The sequence below is a fragment of the Schistocerca piceifrons genome, chromosome 3 (assembly GCF_021461385.2).
Source record: "Schistocerca piceifrons isolate TAMUIC-IGC-003096 chromosome 3, iqSchPice1.1, whole genome shotgun sequence".
Classification (NCBI taxonomy): Eukaryota; Metazoa; Arthropoda; class Insecta; order Orthoptera; family Acrididae; genus Schistocerca; species Schistocerca piceifrons.
In genome coordinates, this window is record NC_060140.1 from 537,800,554 (window position 1) to 537,817,650 (window position 17,097).

A 17,097-nucleotide genomic window follows, 5' to 3' on the forward strand; every position below is an offset into this window, starting at 1 on the left:
CAGCTGAAAATTCAAATATACATCAAGAGCACTTGTACTAACAACATAAAAAAATTGAAAATCGGGTATATTTAAAAAATTCCCATTACGTTTTGGACAAACCTCGTACGTTAGGTACAATGCTTATTAGGCGCCAACGGATTCGAAGTAGATGAAAAAGTTTTTTGCTTCGAAAGCACCTCACCTGCCGTAATGTATTTCTCTGGAAGAACAATCCTGAAGCTATGACCTGGATATGTGGCTGAACACCCAAGGGAGCCCCCTTGCTTCGAACCTCCAGTGTTGGCTATATTAAATTTGTGACGGTTTTGAAAAATGTTGTAAAATATCGACGTAAAAATTAATTCTAAAGCGCATTCTCCCTAAAAACTGACCGTATCTAAAATGTGAGAGTCTTTCAAGGAGCAATGTGTTCAAAAGTTTCCAAACGATCTGAATTTGCGTTAACTGGTCCTATGTTTAAAGTATCCGAACGAACTAAATTTTGAAAAAAGTTCTAAAGGATCCAACGATTTGAATTTTGGGTTAACTGACGCCGTGTTCGAGAGCTAATACCAAATCTTCACGAACATCTAAGTTAGAGCCCTAAATTTTGGATGAAATTGAGAAATATTCACCAGCTATCCAACAAGAGAGTCAAAACCACGTGTATCTTGTCTGTCGTGCAGGTTTTCTGAGCACTGAGGACTCCGTGGTGCCTGGCAATGCTGGGCTCAAGGACCAGCGGCAGGCCCTGCTGTGGGTGCAGCAGAACATCGCCAGGTTCGGCGGGGACCCGCAGTTGGTAACACTGCAGGGGCAGAGTGCTGGCGGCGTCGCCGTGTCCTACCACCTCGTGGCGAACACGTCGGCAGGTGAGGGACCGCGACTGTAGCTCGCAGACAGCCTGGACTCGTCCACAGATTCAGTAACAGATATATGTGCTTGTTTTCAATATCTTTATTATGTTACTTGCAAATCATTGTTTCCAGTTGAAGTGTTTTCGGTCAGTAGGCGCCCCGATGGTCCCGGTAGCCTACAGTGTACTGGAGGCCGAGCGGAGACCTCTCCAGTTGTCAGGATGCTAGGAAATGACTGTGGACGCGTCAGAAACGCCAAAGAAACATTATTAATTCATGACACCTTTATTCCTGCCGAGTACATTGTGGCCCACATAACACAGGCTGGCTCTCGGCATAGGCAACGAAACTTTGACAATATTCCATGTTTCCAACTCTTTACTATTCCGCGACACTACAGATCTGTTAACTTTTGAATTGGAAAAGTTAATTCAACAAGGAACTCATCCATCCGTCGTGTAGTGTGTGAATTTACCTATTTGGAATCAAACAAAATAATCAATTCATATCTCTCACTCTCCCCGGTAACCACCTACTCTATGCGCTGGTGCGTTTGGACTATGGAATGTGGAATTTAAACAACGCACCGCAGATTGTGTTTATGATATGGAAAGATTACATATAGACACGTAAAAAATGTTTAGCATCACGAGGTTCCCAGAACTCCTGAAGATAGTCATTGACTGCGGATATTGTATCACAGACACATTCCCTTTGACTGTTCAGAGATGTCACTAGACCCATCCAAAGATGTAAAGAACCATGGATCAGAAACGTCTATTAGACGGAGGGGGCCCGACAGCCGATCAGTTCCAGTCATTGTACCAGGACGGGGTTACACGGCTCATGTTGTCTGTAGTTAACTATGCCTAGACTGTCAATACGGTGGTTCGATCGCGTCCGCATTGCTACTTTGTGCCAGGAAGCGCTCCCAACAAAGAAAGTGTCCAGGCGTCACGGAGTGAACCAAAGCGATGTTATTCGGACATGGAGGAGATACAGAGAAACAGGAACTATCGATGACATACTTCACTCAGGCCGCCCAAGGGCTATTACTGCAGTGGACGGCCGATACCTCCGGATTATGACTCGGAGGAACCCTGACAGCAACGCCACCATGTTGAATAATACCTTTAGTGCAGCCACAGGACTGTGTGCAATAGGCTACATGCTCCGCAAATTCGCTCCCGACGTCCATGGCGACGTCCATCTTTGCAACCACGACACCATGCAGCGCGGTACAGACGCGCCCAACAACATGCCGAATGGACCTCTCAGGATTGGCATCACGTTCTCTTCACTGATGAGGGTCGCATATGCCTTCAACCAGACAATCGTCGGAGACGTTTTTGGAGGCAATCTGGTCGGGCTGAAAGCCTTAGACACACCATCCAGCGAATGCAGCGAGGTGGAGGTTCCCTGCTCTTTTGGGGGTGGCATTATGTGGTGCCAACGTATGCTGCTGGTGGTCATGGAAAGCGGCGCTGTACGATACGTGAATGCCATCCTCCGACTGATAATGCAACCTTATCGGTAGCATATTGGCAGAGCATTCGTCTTCATGGACGACAATTCGCGGCCACATCATCCACATCTTGTAAATGACTTCCTTCAGCATAACGACATCGCTCGGCTAGTGGCCAGCTTGTTTTCCAGATATGAACCCTATCGAACATGCCTGGGATGGACGACGCGACCCTTTAGCCTCTCTGAGGGATCTACGCCGAATCACCGTTGAAGAGTGGGACAATCTGCCCCAACAGTGCCTTGATGAGCTTGGTGATAATATGCCACGACGAATACAGGCACGCATCACCGCCAGAGGACGTGCTACTGGGTATTAGAGGTACCAGCGCGTGCAGCAGTCTAGACCACCACACCTGAAGGTCTCGCTGTATGGTGATACAACATGCAATATGTGGTTTTCATGAGCAATAAAAAGGGCAGATATGATCTTTATGTTGATCTCTATTCCAATTTTCTGCACAGGTTACAGAAGTCTCGGAAACGAGGTGATGCAAAACTTTTGTTGAGCGTGTATATTTGGGAAACTGTAGTCAGTTTATCTTGGGAAAAAACGAAAACAAAACGCTCAAGTGCCCTTCTTTACATAGATGTTGAAAATAGTCAAGTAACATGATCTCCTGTTGCACTGTCCATACTTAAAATGCGCACAACTATGTTTTTAAATCTTGTTCAGTATGGCGCTATCTTGTTTTTTGTGTATGGACTTTGTTAACTTTTATGTTCTTCATGAAAACAGCAAATGAACCAGCATTACGTGTAAGTGATATTTTTAGATTAAATTTTACGGTCTATGAATGCATACTAGTTGCACAATAAGTCTAAAAATTTCTGTTTGGTAAATTCCAATAGAATCCATATCAAAATTTGGTCTCTAAAATGAGAAGCTACCACCGAGCATTGTAAACATTCCTAAATCTATAAATATGCACTGCCTACTCTTGTTCTTCTCTGTACTAAGCGGCTGCGTGTCGATGCTTTCATTTTGTTCATTTTATTTTCACAATTGATAAGTCCATGTTTTGTTTCATATGTCTACTAATATGTTTCTGTTCTTGTTTTTCATTTTTAAATGTGAAGAAAATTTGTAAATCAGAAAACAGATTTTATTATCTATTTCGATATATAGGTCACCAAAGTCCTTCACAGGTCCAAACAGCCTTACGTCCTCTTTTATGCCTAGCGTGGACTTGGATCATCTTGGCTCACCAGTTCTGTAGCTGCTACATTTGATTGCTTAGTAATTATTATTTATGTGTTAATGAGATTCAGTAGCTAAGAAGACGTCACTAAAAGATTTCTAACCTTTGTTCATTGAAACTAAAAAACATATTTGAAGAAAGTTTTAATAACCAAGATCCAATACAATATTATTTCTTCCTAATGACTGGTTTCAACAATTAAGACTGTTATCTTCCGATCCTCAACAAACTTGGTCTGCTACGTCTTGTTCCTCTATGACTATGTAACACACACACACACAGTGTCGACATTAGTGTGTATAGATAGTATGTAGCACGTTTCACTCAGGTTTGTTAAAATAAAATCAGGTTTATCACAAATAAAAAAATGCCGTTAAAAAGCACTTATTGTTCATATTTGCGATAAATTTATTTTAAACTGTCAACTACAATATCGACATGGCGTTTGTCATACAGGTATAATGGAGCAATGCATATTGCAACAGGTTTTTTGAAGATCAGAAAATGACAGTCTTAATTGTAGAAACTCGTCGTCAGGAATAAACAATAATGATTGCGATACTGGCTATTAAAACGTTCCTTAAAGTAAATGTAGATCTCTCGTACCATTGTCTGATTAAGATTAATTCCGTAGAAAAATAGTAGAGATGTTTATGTTACAGTTACTTGGAGATTCACTTCCATATTTCACAATGACGAAAGAGACAGCATTCGTGCATATTCGTGCATATATTTTCATTTTCCATTAGGTACTGGTTATTTCCTGTACATTTGATGGTTCCTCATTACTTTAAGTGCGTTCCAACGAATATCATTGTGAATGATACCCAACTGCACATCTAAAGTCGAACAGTCTTCTGTAATATCACATGCAAACTGAGAAGAAAGAGAAAAATTCCGTTCACATTCGCTCCATTTCCTTTAGATCAGTAACTAAGCTGGCCAGTTCCTGATGACGATTTCTTATCCAGCAGAAACATTAAGAAGACGAAGTGAACCTGAATAAAATAGCAAGAGATATTGATTGAACCAATGTGCCGTTTCGTACAAAATTTGCTGTCTTCTGCGTCCAGTGAGCTGGCATACTGATCAGTATTGTTTTGTATCTAGGAGAGCTGAGTTACGTTTTCAACTGTCGCAGTTAAAAGCTTTAGATGACCGGCAGAATATTAATATCAGCAGAAATGGTACCATACCCTTCTGAGTTATCACTATAGCGAGACCTCAACGACAGGATGTCGATTCCACATATAATTACCGCTTCTGGGTATCGCAAGATATCTGTGCGTCTACCCTACGCCGTAAGAGCAGGCAGTGCACGAGGAGAAATCTGCCCTCGTGTGTGATATTTTCTCTCTCGCTGCAGGCCTCTTCTCGAGGGTCATCGACGAGAGCGGCACTCTGGTGGCCTCGATCTCTGGGACGAGGGACGCCCGCTACCACGCCTTCAGGCTGGGCGCCGCGCTGGGGCTGGAGACGGAGGACTCCCAGGAGCTCGTGGATTACCTGCGCTCTGTCAACGCCTCAGACTTACTGGTGGACGACGCACTTCTCACAACGGACGAGGTACGTGTATGCCACAATCTGTTATACGCACGATTTACACCTATTCCCATTTGAGGCCAAGTATTAGGTGTAAATAATGAAATAAAAATAACCTTGATGCCTGGACAGTTATGTGTTTGATATCTCGTTTCTTCTAAGTTATTAGTCCATGATTTTATTCGCAGCTGAAATGAACGAAGAAAGATTAGGGTTTAACGTCCCGTCTACATTGAAGTCACTAGAGGCGGAGCACAAGCTCAAATTATTTCAGAGGAACCATTTATCTGGAGTCGTTTAGGGAACTCACGGAAATTCACCCGAATGCGACTCCAGCCTGCCAATCACTGTGACACCTCGCTCGGTTTACTGGTGGCTGCTATTTAACCGACAGTTGAGGTATTATTTCAGAATAAAATTCAGTCATCAGTTACTCAATTGGGGAATCTATTTCGCTTTACCGGGTTCAACAGATTAATTAATCTGTCATCTTCAACAGATTAATATTGGTTTAATGTATGTCAAGTGGTTTTCACAGAATTATAATGTCATGACATTCCGTAAAGTTTACATCATTTGTCATAATTATAAAAACTGATTGATAATTTCCAGTAAGCGAATCACTTTATGTACATAGAGAAAATGTGCTAGCAGCAATGTGTCTCCAATTATCACATATAATATGTACATTTCTGACGTGCCATGGCATTATTCAGTGAAGAAGATACTGCCGCCTACTAAACCTATATTAAGCTTTTGGAGATCAATCTAATCCTCTGAAACGGGCAAAGCTAAATAAATTTCCTCATTACCCAACTAATGGCTGAATATTATTCTGAAATTTATTCCTTCACTTTCTTGCCTGCATTTTACTTCTTCGTGTTTTCTTTTCGACCTTATTTTGCAGATGTTTCTCTTTGACCCAAAACCACTTCAGCTTCTAACTTTGGTTCTTCTTATGTTCATCTGCCCGTGTTCTCTTACATGTAACACTTGATTTAGCTTCAAAGTTATGCTTGTCGAATAAAGTTTTGAATGCAGCTCTGTCCTGAAGAATCTTGCTTGTAATTCCAATTTCTGGAAGATCTTACTTAAATTCTAATTCTAATTTCACTGACAGAACAAGGAAGAAAATCCTTATTGAAAATGTAAACCTGTTTTCCTCATACCAATGTAAATCTGTTTTTATCATACCGACAAGAAACAGAAAAGCAACATTTTTAGATGATGCACGTGCACTCATTAACAACTGAATTTGGGGCACTTACCGAGTGTACACCAGTCCCTTCAATCCTGATAACGACGGCGAAGGATCAAGGAGCAGATTTCACGACACACGGAAAGCGTTCAAGAGACATCGTGATCAATCCCTTCGTGAGACTGTGGTGATTGTTTGGATGTGTATCCTAATCGTGTACGTCTCGATCGGTGGTATTATACATTAGATCAATAATACAGGAGAGTATCCAAATCAAGACGGTCATTTAGTTTTAACTTAAAAATACTGTAAAATGTCAAGTTATCCTTTAAAGCACGTAATGAATACTGTATACAGTCGCCGGTTCTAAAATATCCGCATTGGATAAGATTAATAGCCGGCCGAAGTGGCCGTGCGGTTAAAGGCGCTGCAGTCTGGAACCGCAAGACCGCTACGGTCGCAGGTTCGAATCCTGCCTCGGGCATGGATGTTTGTGATGTCCTTAGGTTAGTTAGGTTTAACTAGTTCTAAGTTCTAGGGGACTAATGACCTCAGCAGTTGAGTCCCATAGTGCTCAGAGCCATAAGATTAATAATCCTTGTTTCCGTTATTGTTATTTCATACCCCTCGCTCTATACGGGCGTGGTGTGGGCTGCCAGCGGTAAAATATCTCGCTCTTCAGCCTAGAGCGTTTGCAAAAATTAATAAAGAAATGACGAAATGTGTGTATGGATGAAAAAATTACAGGATTTTTACATGCAATGTAGAGGTGATTGCAAATATAAAGAGTGGTTTTCATGATTTAAAGTTTTAAAAGGAAAATAAAAAATCTGACAGGTGGACATACAAAAGAGAAAAACGGACAAATTATAATTTAAAAATTAAAATGAGTGACAACTTTCGTAAAAATGAAGCACTACACTGTCACTAAAGAGCTGAAAGGCCTACGCTAGGGGAAGAATTCGGGGGGAGATTAAACACTTGGATGATGGTGCGTATAAGTTCAGAAGCCTCTGGATGGTATCCGTTGACAGGTAGTAAGATGGATACGGAGAGAGACGAAATGAAGAATGAGTCGTGGGTGAGCGAGGCCCTGGAGTCAGAACAGGAAAGGAGGTAGTGAAATGAAGAAGGAAACAGGAGGGAAACCCTGACATGAATGGAGATAGGGGGAATGCTATAGCTGAAAGGACCGATAAATATCGAAGCGGACTTCATTATCCTGGAAAGGGAGTCGATTGAAGTTGCGTTCGGACAGGGTATGGAGAGTGGACTGTGGGACGTGTTTGTAAGGTCACGACAGCATGCCAGGTTGGTGATAAGAGTGGAGAAAGTGCGTTTATTACAATCTAGTTTGCCGGTACTGTAAGAGGTGCAGAGGTGTTCGATGTGGGGAAGGAAGGATGTGAATGTGAAGAGAGGATAGAGGATCCATGTGGAGGAAGGTACACATGTCGTCAGAGCTTAGTCTTTTCAGTATAGGACTACAATAACATCAAATGTGCTCGAAGCTGTGTACGTAGTGAAATGATGTATATTACGTAAATTGTCACCAGTGTTTAAATCCTTTACACAAATCGCTATAAAGCGATGTTCTAACACACTGTTCACATATTAACAGGCCGCTGGCGCGAAATTACATATTTTATGTGCACTTGTCAGAGATAGTGCAGTCCAGCGATAACAATTATAAGTTTCATGTCATGACACCATTTTACATCTCGTGACAGCTATGTGATAGTATAGCCTTAAGAGACAAGAAAACAGAATTGAAAGATTTACTTATAACAGAATGATATGAAAATACGTATGTTATCTGTCCCAAGGGCCTTACATTGTTTTGGGTGCTCATGTAGAACATGGCAACAGCAATCTTACACATCAGTTTGTTTGCATCTACAATGAAATATTAAAAAAAAAATACTGAGAGCACAATTTGCTTGTCCGGAAACGGCCTACAGTATAATGCAAGAAAATAAGAAAAAACATAAGAAGGCACCAGCGTGTACTTACAGGATATGTCTCATTGCTAAGCTCTGATATGAGAAATTAAATTAAATTATGTGAAAGCTTATGTATGTGTAGTAATACTATTCCTAGGTGCTTAAAACGTTATCGAGAAATATATGAAAATCAATCACGCTTTGTTATGATGCGCTACTAAAGTAGACAGTACAAGACGAAAGGCACTCTGAAGATAGAATGAAATACAGGAGATAAAAAGAAATTAAAAATGTAAAATGCATGGGAGTGTATTTGTCTCCCCTCGTTATCACGTATCAAAATTGCAATCGAATAGAAACCGGCGAGAACCCTTACACAATTTTGTACACAGCTTTTAAATGCCTGACAAGTGCTGAAGTAAAATGTACGTAATGTTATTTTCATAATTTTTGTAACGTACTACTGTCTGATGGCTTGTTTGTGCGGCTCTGTACATACACCCTTTGCTTAATATTGTGTATATTTTTTAGCTTTTGCAGTGGCACTAGATAATGATCGATAGGTTGGAATTGCAATCATGAATTGAAATAACTTATTTTCTATAATCAATGACAAACGTGTTGTCTTTCAAAAAATAAATAAATTAATTAGTTAAATTAAATTAAATTAAATTAATCTGCATGAGTTAGAAGCACGTCCATTGAACTTAATCGCTATAATAACAGTCCGATATAATACTTTTAAACTGTACCGCTGTCCTCGAGTATTAGTCTACAGACTACACGACGGGCAGATACCGTTTATCACCACGATAAGTGAGTGTAGGTCATTAAAAATTGATTGCAATCGTAAATCATAGGTTAGTCCTTTAAAAAATCCCTTGATTACATTGACGATGTAAAGCTACCAGTTTCCCAAACCTTTTATCTTGAACACTTGATTTGTGAAGAACAAAAGGAGTAAACACTTGCGCATTTGTGATTACGTAAGGCATTCATCCTGGCACACCGCTTACTATGGAAATAGGACGTAAATTTTTTGCAGTCATTAACTGTAATGTAAGATGAAGGATTTAGTAACATAGATAAAGAGTTAGAATGCCAGTTTGAACACCATAGAGAGGTAGAATAGTCGTGAACGCAAGACAAGGTAACGAATGACAATATTTGCGTGGGAAACACTAGCAAAACTTTTCGCTGTCTTTTAAGAAAATAATATTCTGTATACAACAGTCCATGTTTTTTTCTACTTCTATATTATTACATAGTCTTACTGTTATTGATAATGGATAGAACTTACGGAATACAAAATAAATGCAACTTCTGATAAAAACTTGTGCTCATACGTTCTTGTCGTTGATGTGTCTGTTGAAATCTTCCAAACGGTACACTTTTTAAGTCAGTTCTGATATTTTGCAGATATATTTCTTAAATTCCAATAATTGTATCTCTTCTACTATTTTTGTAACTTACTGCATGTACTTATATAAAACGATTTGAAGTGTTACCAAATCGGGAATGCTTGATTGAATTTTACTTTTGTCCTACATGCTTATTCATTCATTGTGCTCTGTTGTATATTAATGGAAAAGGAGAGACATGTACTGTGTTGTTATAGGAATTTTAGGTGTCCTGACGATCTGCTGATATTCAGTCGTTCTTTCAGTATTAGAAGGTGGTTTGGGTAGGCAGTGTTGTGTTGTATATCAAGGTTTGTTATTTTTATTATGATTCTTGTTTGTTTGGTTAAGTGTTTGTCTTTGGTCACTCGTATTAATAATGAAATTTTGTTTTCTGAAACTGCGATTATTTGTTGTTGTGAGAAGTGATTCTTTTTTCTTTCACTTCACATATTCTTGCTGCGTCATTAGAGAATAAGTCAACCTTTGATCTTTACTACTCTTATCTAGTTTCATCATGGGCATTTACTGTTGTATGGAATTTTGCGACCACGTATACATCATCTCTTGTATTGTTGGTCTCTGGCTCTGAGAATAAAGCGCCTTTCCTGCTTGCTTGCTGTTGATGTAGTGTAAAGAAAAATTGATTTTTATGTCTTGGAAATGTTTTTTGTCAACGTGTTCTTTCTCTGCTGTAAGTAGTGTTAATGGCTACAGCTCTGATCTCTTTTTGTTTCTATTTCCAGTTTATGTTTCAGACAGATATTGCGATGCCCATATGTGTAGCGACAGATCGTTGTTATTTAGGATTATGTCAGTGATTTTTTGAGGTTCTAAATACTTTTTCTTTCAGTAGGAATAGTAACTATTTCAAGATGTAGTTGGTTGTGACAGTTGGTTGTAACAGACAGACAGGGTGGGATTTATGAGGGTAATTGTTGCCCAGTGTATATTCTTCTGTATAGAAGCTGTTTGTGTCTTTGGGAGCATGCTGTATGAATGATAACGGTTAATAGCAAGGTGTGTATTTTGAGAACATACATGTCAGTCCGATACCGGTAAACACTAGAGCTGAATTTTATGTCAGTGCAAGTGAGACGGCCGAAATAAAAAAAATTGTCCAGTTTCCCCAGATAATATTATGGACGAAATCATATAACAAATGGGCATATGACGTTGTCATTTTTTATTGGTTAAGAGATACAGCTGTTAGAATATAACCCAAACAAATATACACAGGTGGATTTAAACAAAGGCAGGTGATGAAGTTCGACATTATTTTTACAAACACTGCCACCTGCGACTGCAGCGAACTTCCGATTTCTTTTGACAATATCACTTGTCTTCCTTCTGCGGTTATCTTGACGTTCTTGCATGAGAGCAGCAACATTCATAATGTGAATGATCAGTTCTTCTCATTTGATTAATCTTTTCTCTGATGACCTCGCCTTTCACCCATCCCTACAGATAAGAAATCTAAAGAGGTGAGGCCAGGAAACGTCATCATTACTGCCGATCCATCTTCCGGGGAATGTTAGATGATCTGACACCTGACGACTAGAATGTGCAAAGGGGCCCCGTCATGCTGCGATAACATAACCATCGCTGTAGCCCAAGGAACGTCTTCCAAGAGCTGAAAGCACGTTTTCAAAAAAGCCTGGATAGCGGCGCCTTCTAACTCACAGTCATAACACAACAGCCCAATCAACTAATTGTCCATCACACCATTCCACATATTTACAGAGGAGTGTTCCTGTAAATTTCTCTCCTCAAAGACATTTGAGTTTCATCAGATTACCATTCTGTGTTATTGACACCTTCATGAGTAAATTACCTTCCCCAGTGAACAGTATCAGTAGGACTACTCGGCGACTTGCAATTAGGCAACCATAAACTACAAACTGTCTGTCTTCGACTCCATCTGCTGTGAGTGATGCCATGCAGACGTAATGACGCCATGTTCTTGTATGCCTAACGTCGATACGTGCAGAAATTCTATGTGCTCTTGTTGCAGGACTATGTTCTACCAAAGAAGTAGTGTATCCTACTTCTTCCACACCCAGTTCATTCGTTCGTTCAGATAGGCATTTCTGCTGGGCACTGCCCCACTCTCTCGCAGTTTCCTTTAGTGAAAACACAGAGTAAACACTCTTGAACCTGTCACTCCGTGGTTAGGATATCGCCTACCATATTCTCTACAAGTAACATTGGCAGCATTTCCACACACAAACACTATGTCACCATCCATGTCGTTGTTGTTGTGATCTTCAGTCCTGAGACTAGTTTGATGCAGCTCTACGTGCTACTCTATCCTGTGCAAGCTTCTTCATCTCCCAGTACTTACTGCAACCTACATCCTTCTGAATCTGCTTAGTGTATTCATCTCTTGGTCTCCCTCTACGATTTTTACACTCCACGCTGTCCTCCAGTGCTAAATTGGTGATCCCTGGATGCCTCAGAACATGGCCTACCAACCAATCCCTTCTTCTAGTCAAGTTGTGCCACAAACTTCTCTTTTCCCCAGTCCTATTCAATACCTCCTCATTAGTTATGTGATCTACCAATATAATCTTCAGCATTCCTCTGTAGCACCACATTTTGAAAACTTCTATTCTCTTCGTGTCCAAACTATTTATCGCCCATGTTTCACTTCCATACATGGCTACACTCCATACAAATACTTTCAGAAACGACTTCCTGACACTTAAATCTATACTCTATGTTAACAAATTTCTCTTCTTCAGACACGTTTTCCTTGCCATTGCCAGTCTACATTTTACATTCTCTCTACTTCGACCATCATCAGTTATTTTGCTCCCCAAATAGCAAAACTCCTTTACTACTTTAAGTGTCTCATTCCCTAATCTAATTCCCTCAGCATCACCCGACTTAATTCGACTACATTCCATTATCCTCGTTTTGCTTTTGTTGATGTTCATCTTATATCCTCCTTTCAAGACACTATCCATTCCGTTCAACTGCTCTTCCAAGTCCTTTGCTGTCTCTGACAGAATTACAATGTCATCGGCGAACCTCAAAGTTTTTATTTCTTCTCCATGGATTTTAATACCTACTCAGAATTTTTCTTTTGTTTCCTTTACTGCTTGCTCAATATACAGATTGAATAACAGCGGGGAAAGGCAACAACCCTGTCTCACTGTCATCCCAACCACTGCTTCCCTTTCATGTCCCCCAACTCTTATAACTGCCATCTGGTTTCTGTACAAATTGCAAATAGCCTTTCGCTCCCTGTGTTTTACCCTTGCCACCTTTAGAATTTGAAAGAGAGTATTCCAATCAACAGAAATATGGAATCACCGAAAACACGGTACATCACCATGACTAACACGGTTTAGGCAACCGATAGCCATTCAAAACAGCTTCCAGACGTCTCGGAATGGGTAATGTATTTACGTCTGTTTGCTTCTCAAGGTAATCCTATACCATTTTTCCTGTAAAATAGTCGCAAATTCAGGTAACGAAGATGGAGGTGGATAGCGACCACGCATTCTTCTCTTCAAGGCAGATCACAAAGGATCAGTAGCACTAAGATGTGGTGACTGAGGTGGCCAGCGAGGTGAGACAACTGATCCTCGTGCTCACAAAACCAGACCTTGAAGATGCGAGCTGTGTGAACATAGGCCCTCTTGTTTTGGTATACAACATCGGCATAGGAGAACAAACGTTGTGCAATGGGATGAACCCGATCAATCTAAACGGTGAATTAAACTTAGACAGTAATGCAACCTTGCAGAATAGCAATGGGGCCCAACAAATACCACGATATGACTGCCCAAATCATCACCGAACCCCAGCCTTTTTTCGCCCTTGGGACGTAAGCTCGGCCGCAAATTGGGAACAGTATGAAAGAAGACTCATCCTACCAAATGACCTTCCTCCATTGCTCCATAATCCAGTTTTTATGCCTTCAGCACTACGTTTTCCGGTTAAATGCAACTGAATCGCTGGTGTGTGGTTTTTGGAATTACCAGCTCACCTCGCAGTTCCTTGCTGATGGAACGCCCTTCGTTCTGTTTTGGTGTTGGTAAGGGTCGCTTGTACGGCATTCAGTCGCCCAGTGACTTTTGCAACTATCATCCCCCGTTTTTCACCAGAATCGTCTAACATGACTGTCTGTCACGATCATTCAACACACACTATCATCAGCGATTTGACATAGCGGATGACTTTTTTTCTCTTTCCCTGTATACGGCACAAATTCTCGATATCGTGCCTCCTGAAACACCAAACACTTCGGATACCTTGGTTACGGAAGCACCGACCATTCGAGCATCAACGGTTGGCCCACACTCTAATGCACTTAGATCCTACATAATGTGCTCACATCTGCACAGTACACTGTTCTGACCAAGACTGCAGCCGCTGGTGAAGTATCAGTGCAGCAGTAGTGCAGTAGCGAGTCGCATATTTAGCTTTCATATTTGTTTTTTAATTTGATTCTTAATTTCTTTCCGAGTGTTTGTGTGCTTGCATATTTAATTACATAAAATCGTATTCTCGTATCTGACTGGAGTAATATTGCTTATTGATAGCTGTAGAGTATAAATTCGCGGAGTCGTTAGATATTAGCAGTAGGGTGGATAGGGTATGTGCGTGCTGTGTGCGGGCGCAGGAGGAGCTGGCCGCGGTTCGCGAGCAGCTGTGCGTGCCGTTGGCCTCGGTCAGCCGATTTCAGCCTGCGACCTCGAGGTGCAGCGACGGCGGAGGGTCTGGCGCGCCGCTTGAGACACCCCAGGTGTCGCTTGCTGCGTCCGCTAACTCAGCCGCCGAGGCACCTTCTAGTGTAGCCGGCGCGTTTGGGCCGCCCTCACCTCAGGGTGAGTGGCGGACTGCAACGCGTTCGCGTCGCTCGAGGCGGAGGGCCAATGTGGAGGCTGGCCGGCTGGCCTCGCCCGTTCATCCTGTCAGTGGGCAGGTGGCCGCTCCTTCAGCAGGGCCCGCGCGTGCACACGGGGGCAAAGGCTTGCTGGTTATTGGGAGCTCCCACGTTAGGCGGGTTATGGAGCCCCTTAGGGAAACAGCGTACAGGACCGGAAAGAAATCCAACGTGCACTCGGTTTGTCTGCCGGGGGGCCTCATCCAAGATGTGGAGGCTGCCTTGCCTGCGGCTATCGAATGTACAGGGTGCAGTCGTCTGCAAGTAGCTGCTCACGTCGGCACCAATGATGCCTGTCGCTTGGGTTCTGAGGCGATCCTCAGTTCGTACAGGCGGCTGGCGGATTTGGTGAAGACCGCTGGCCTCTCACGCGGGGTGCAAGCAGAGCTCTCTATTTGCAGCATCGTTCCCATAGTGGATCGGGAGCCTTTGGTTTGGAGCCGAGGGTCTCAACCAGAGGCTTCGTCTGTGAGGGTCTCGGCTGCAGATTTCTAGACTTGCTCTGTTGGGTGGGGAATTGTTGGACGCCCCTAGGTAGGTCAGGGGTGCACTACACAAAGGAAGTGGCTACTCGGGTAGCAGAGTGCTTGTGGCGTGCACATGGGGATTTTTTAGGCTAGACAGTAGTGCGAGGTGTCCTGATGAACACTCACCAGTCGACGTGCAGCCAGGGAAATCAGCACTCGCTCAGTGTAAAGACACTTCAGCCATCAAGATATTAGAAGTAAATTTTCAGAGTGTTCGGAATAAAGTTCCTGAATTTACTATCCTCCAGGAAGCGTGTGGCGCGCAAGTTATTCTCGGGACTGAGAGCTGGCTGACCCCTGAGATAGGAAGTTCTGAAATATTTAGTGAGGGTTGAAACGTGTATCGGAGAGTCAGATTGGACACCGTAGGGGGTGGTGTCTTCATTGCAGTTGACAAAAATATTGTGTCTACTGAGGTCGAAGTAGAGTGTGATTGTGAATTTATCCGGACACGTTTAACAGGGCTAGGGGAAATAAAGTTAATTGTGGGGTGTTATTACCGGCCACCAGGTTCCACCGTGACAGTTTATAATGAATTATATAATGTTATTGGGAATGCAGCTTGCCGCTAACTTGGTGTAATGTTTTGTCTGTAAAGACGTGTATTTGTTGCCTTTGTGATTCCTTCACTCTCACACATAAATCTGTACCGTAAAGTAAGGGCCTCCTGTTTTGTCTTTAGGCTGATCCGTGATAAGACAGGCAAACAATTATACTACTGGAAGATTCTGAGTATTTTCTCTAATTTCATTCACTCTCTCTCTCTCTCTCTCTCTCTCTCTCTCTCTCTCTCTTTCTCTCTCTCTCTCTCTCTCTCTCTTCTATGTACGATTTTAAATATAATATTTCATTACGTGAAATCAGCCCAATAGAATCTCTGGTGGAGCCCTTCGTCTTAACATTCAGCGGCTGGCTTGCTGTAAAAGATCTTGATATTTATTATTATTGTTAAGCGCTGCATTCAGTTGGGAAAATCGATCGTTTGAACAATTTGTTCCTTTTACGACAGATTTTGAATTTCAGATGTGTCCGAAGCCTTTTTGGACGATTTTATAAAGACTTGTCGATTGCAGGCTCTCTTCGTCACAGCTGAAACTTCCCCACTAATTACAGGGCCAAGGCGATCGTCAGTGATTCAGACAAAGAACTCATTCGTCATTCACTCTAGAATAAAAGGGTCACAAACCTTATTTCTGAGGAAAATTGTATATTCAATCCATCTCCATTACATGTTCCGTTTTCTGTTGATTCCAAGTCTTACTTAATTTGCATTTTCAGTTTTTCTCTCTCTTCAAATAACCCGCTAGTGGCACAAACGTTAATAGCTCGCTTTAGCAAGAAGAAGAGCAAATATGTCTCTTTTAGAAACCCGACAATCTTCCAACAGATACTTCCGAAGCTGTCCTCCTTATTCCTCTATAATAACCATGGACAATACATATATGTCTCTCTGTTATTCCAAAGAATAAACGTACTGGAAAATACCTTGGCGTCGACGAGCTGTCGGCGCATATATTACTAGAAAATCCGATCAGATGCTTTTCAAAAGCGAATAAATGTGGATCATTTGATTGACCATTATTAATTATTGCGTGGTAGAGGGTAATTTTCCGTGGGGAGATTACAATGCCCCTCGCAGCGAGCGAAGTTTGTGAGCTCAATTTTGATTTACCGAACACACTTCGCGAGCTATCTATTAGTGTGGATAACCCGGAAGTGATGATTGTCAGTCCTCCGACTGAAAAAGAATATTATGTTTAAGAGAGACGTAGAAAAGATTTTTTTTGTATTGCTTTTACGTGCATCTAGGTGTTATGTTTGCTGTGCACAACCAAGGAAGATGATCTTTCATGAAACTGTTATCAGGGTCTACCCATTCGGGAACTTTCTTAAGCAGGGAAACCTTGGAAAACCTCTTAATCCTAGACCCCCAGCCTACGGTACATAGAAGATAGGAAAGCCTATAGAAGAAAAAAAAATAATTTTGAAATAGATCTCTAAAGGAAAGACAGGGATCAATTTATA

At 41.6% G+C, this 17,097-nt stretch overlaps 1 protein-coding gene across 1 annotated transcript in view; it reads left to right on the top strand.

The window, feature by feature from the left end:
- Nucleotides 1-17,097, top strand: part of LOC124788811 (cholinesterase-like) — a 112,621-nt gene that overhangs the window by 60,371 nt on the left and 35,153 nt on the right. Inside the window, exons 4-5 of the mRNA XM_047256092.1 lie at nucleotides 669-854; nucleotides 4,932-5,131. Of these exons, the coding sequence (XP_047112048.1) occupies nucleotides 669-854; nucleotides 4,932-5,131 (386 nt within the window). The remainder of the gene's footprint in view (nucleotides 1-668; nucleotides 855-4,931; nucleotides 5,132-17,097) is intronic.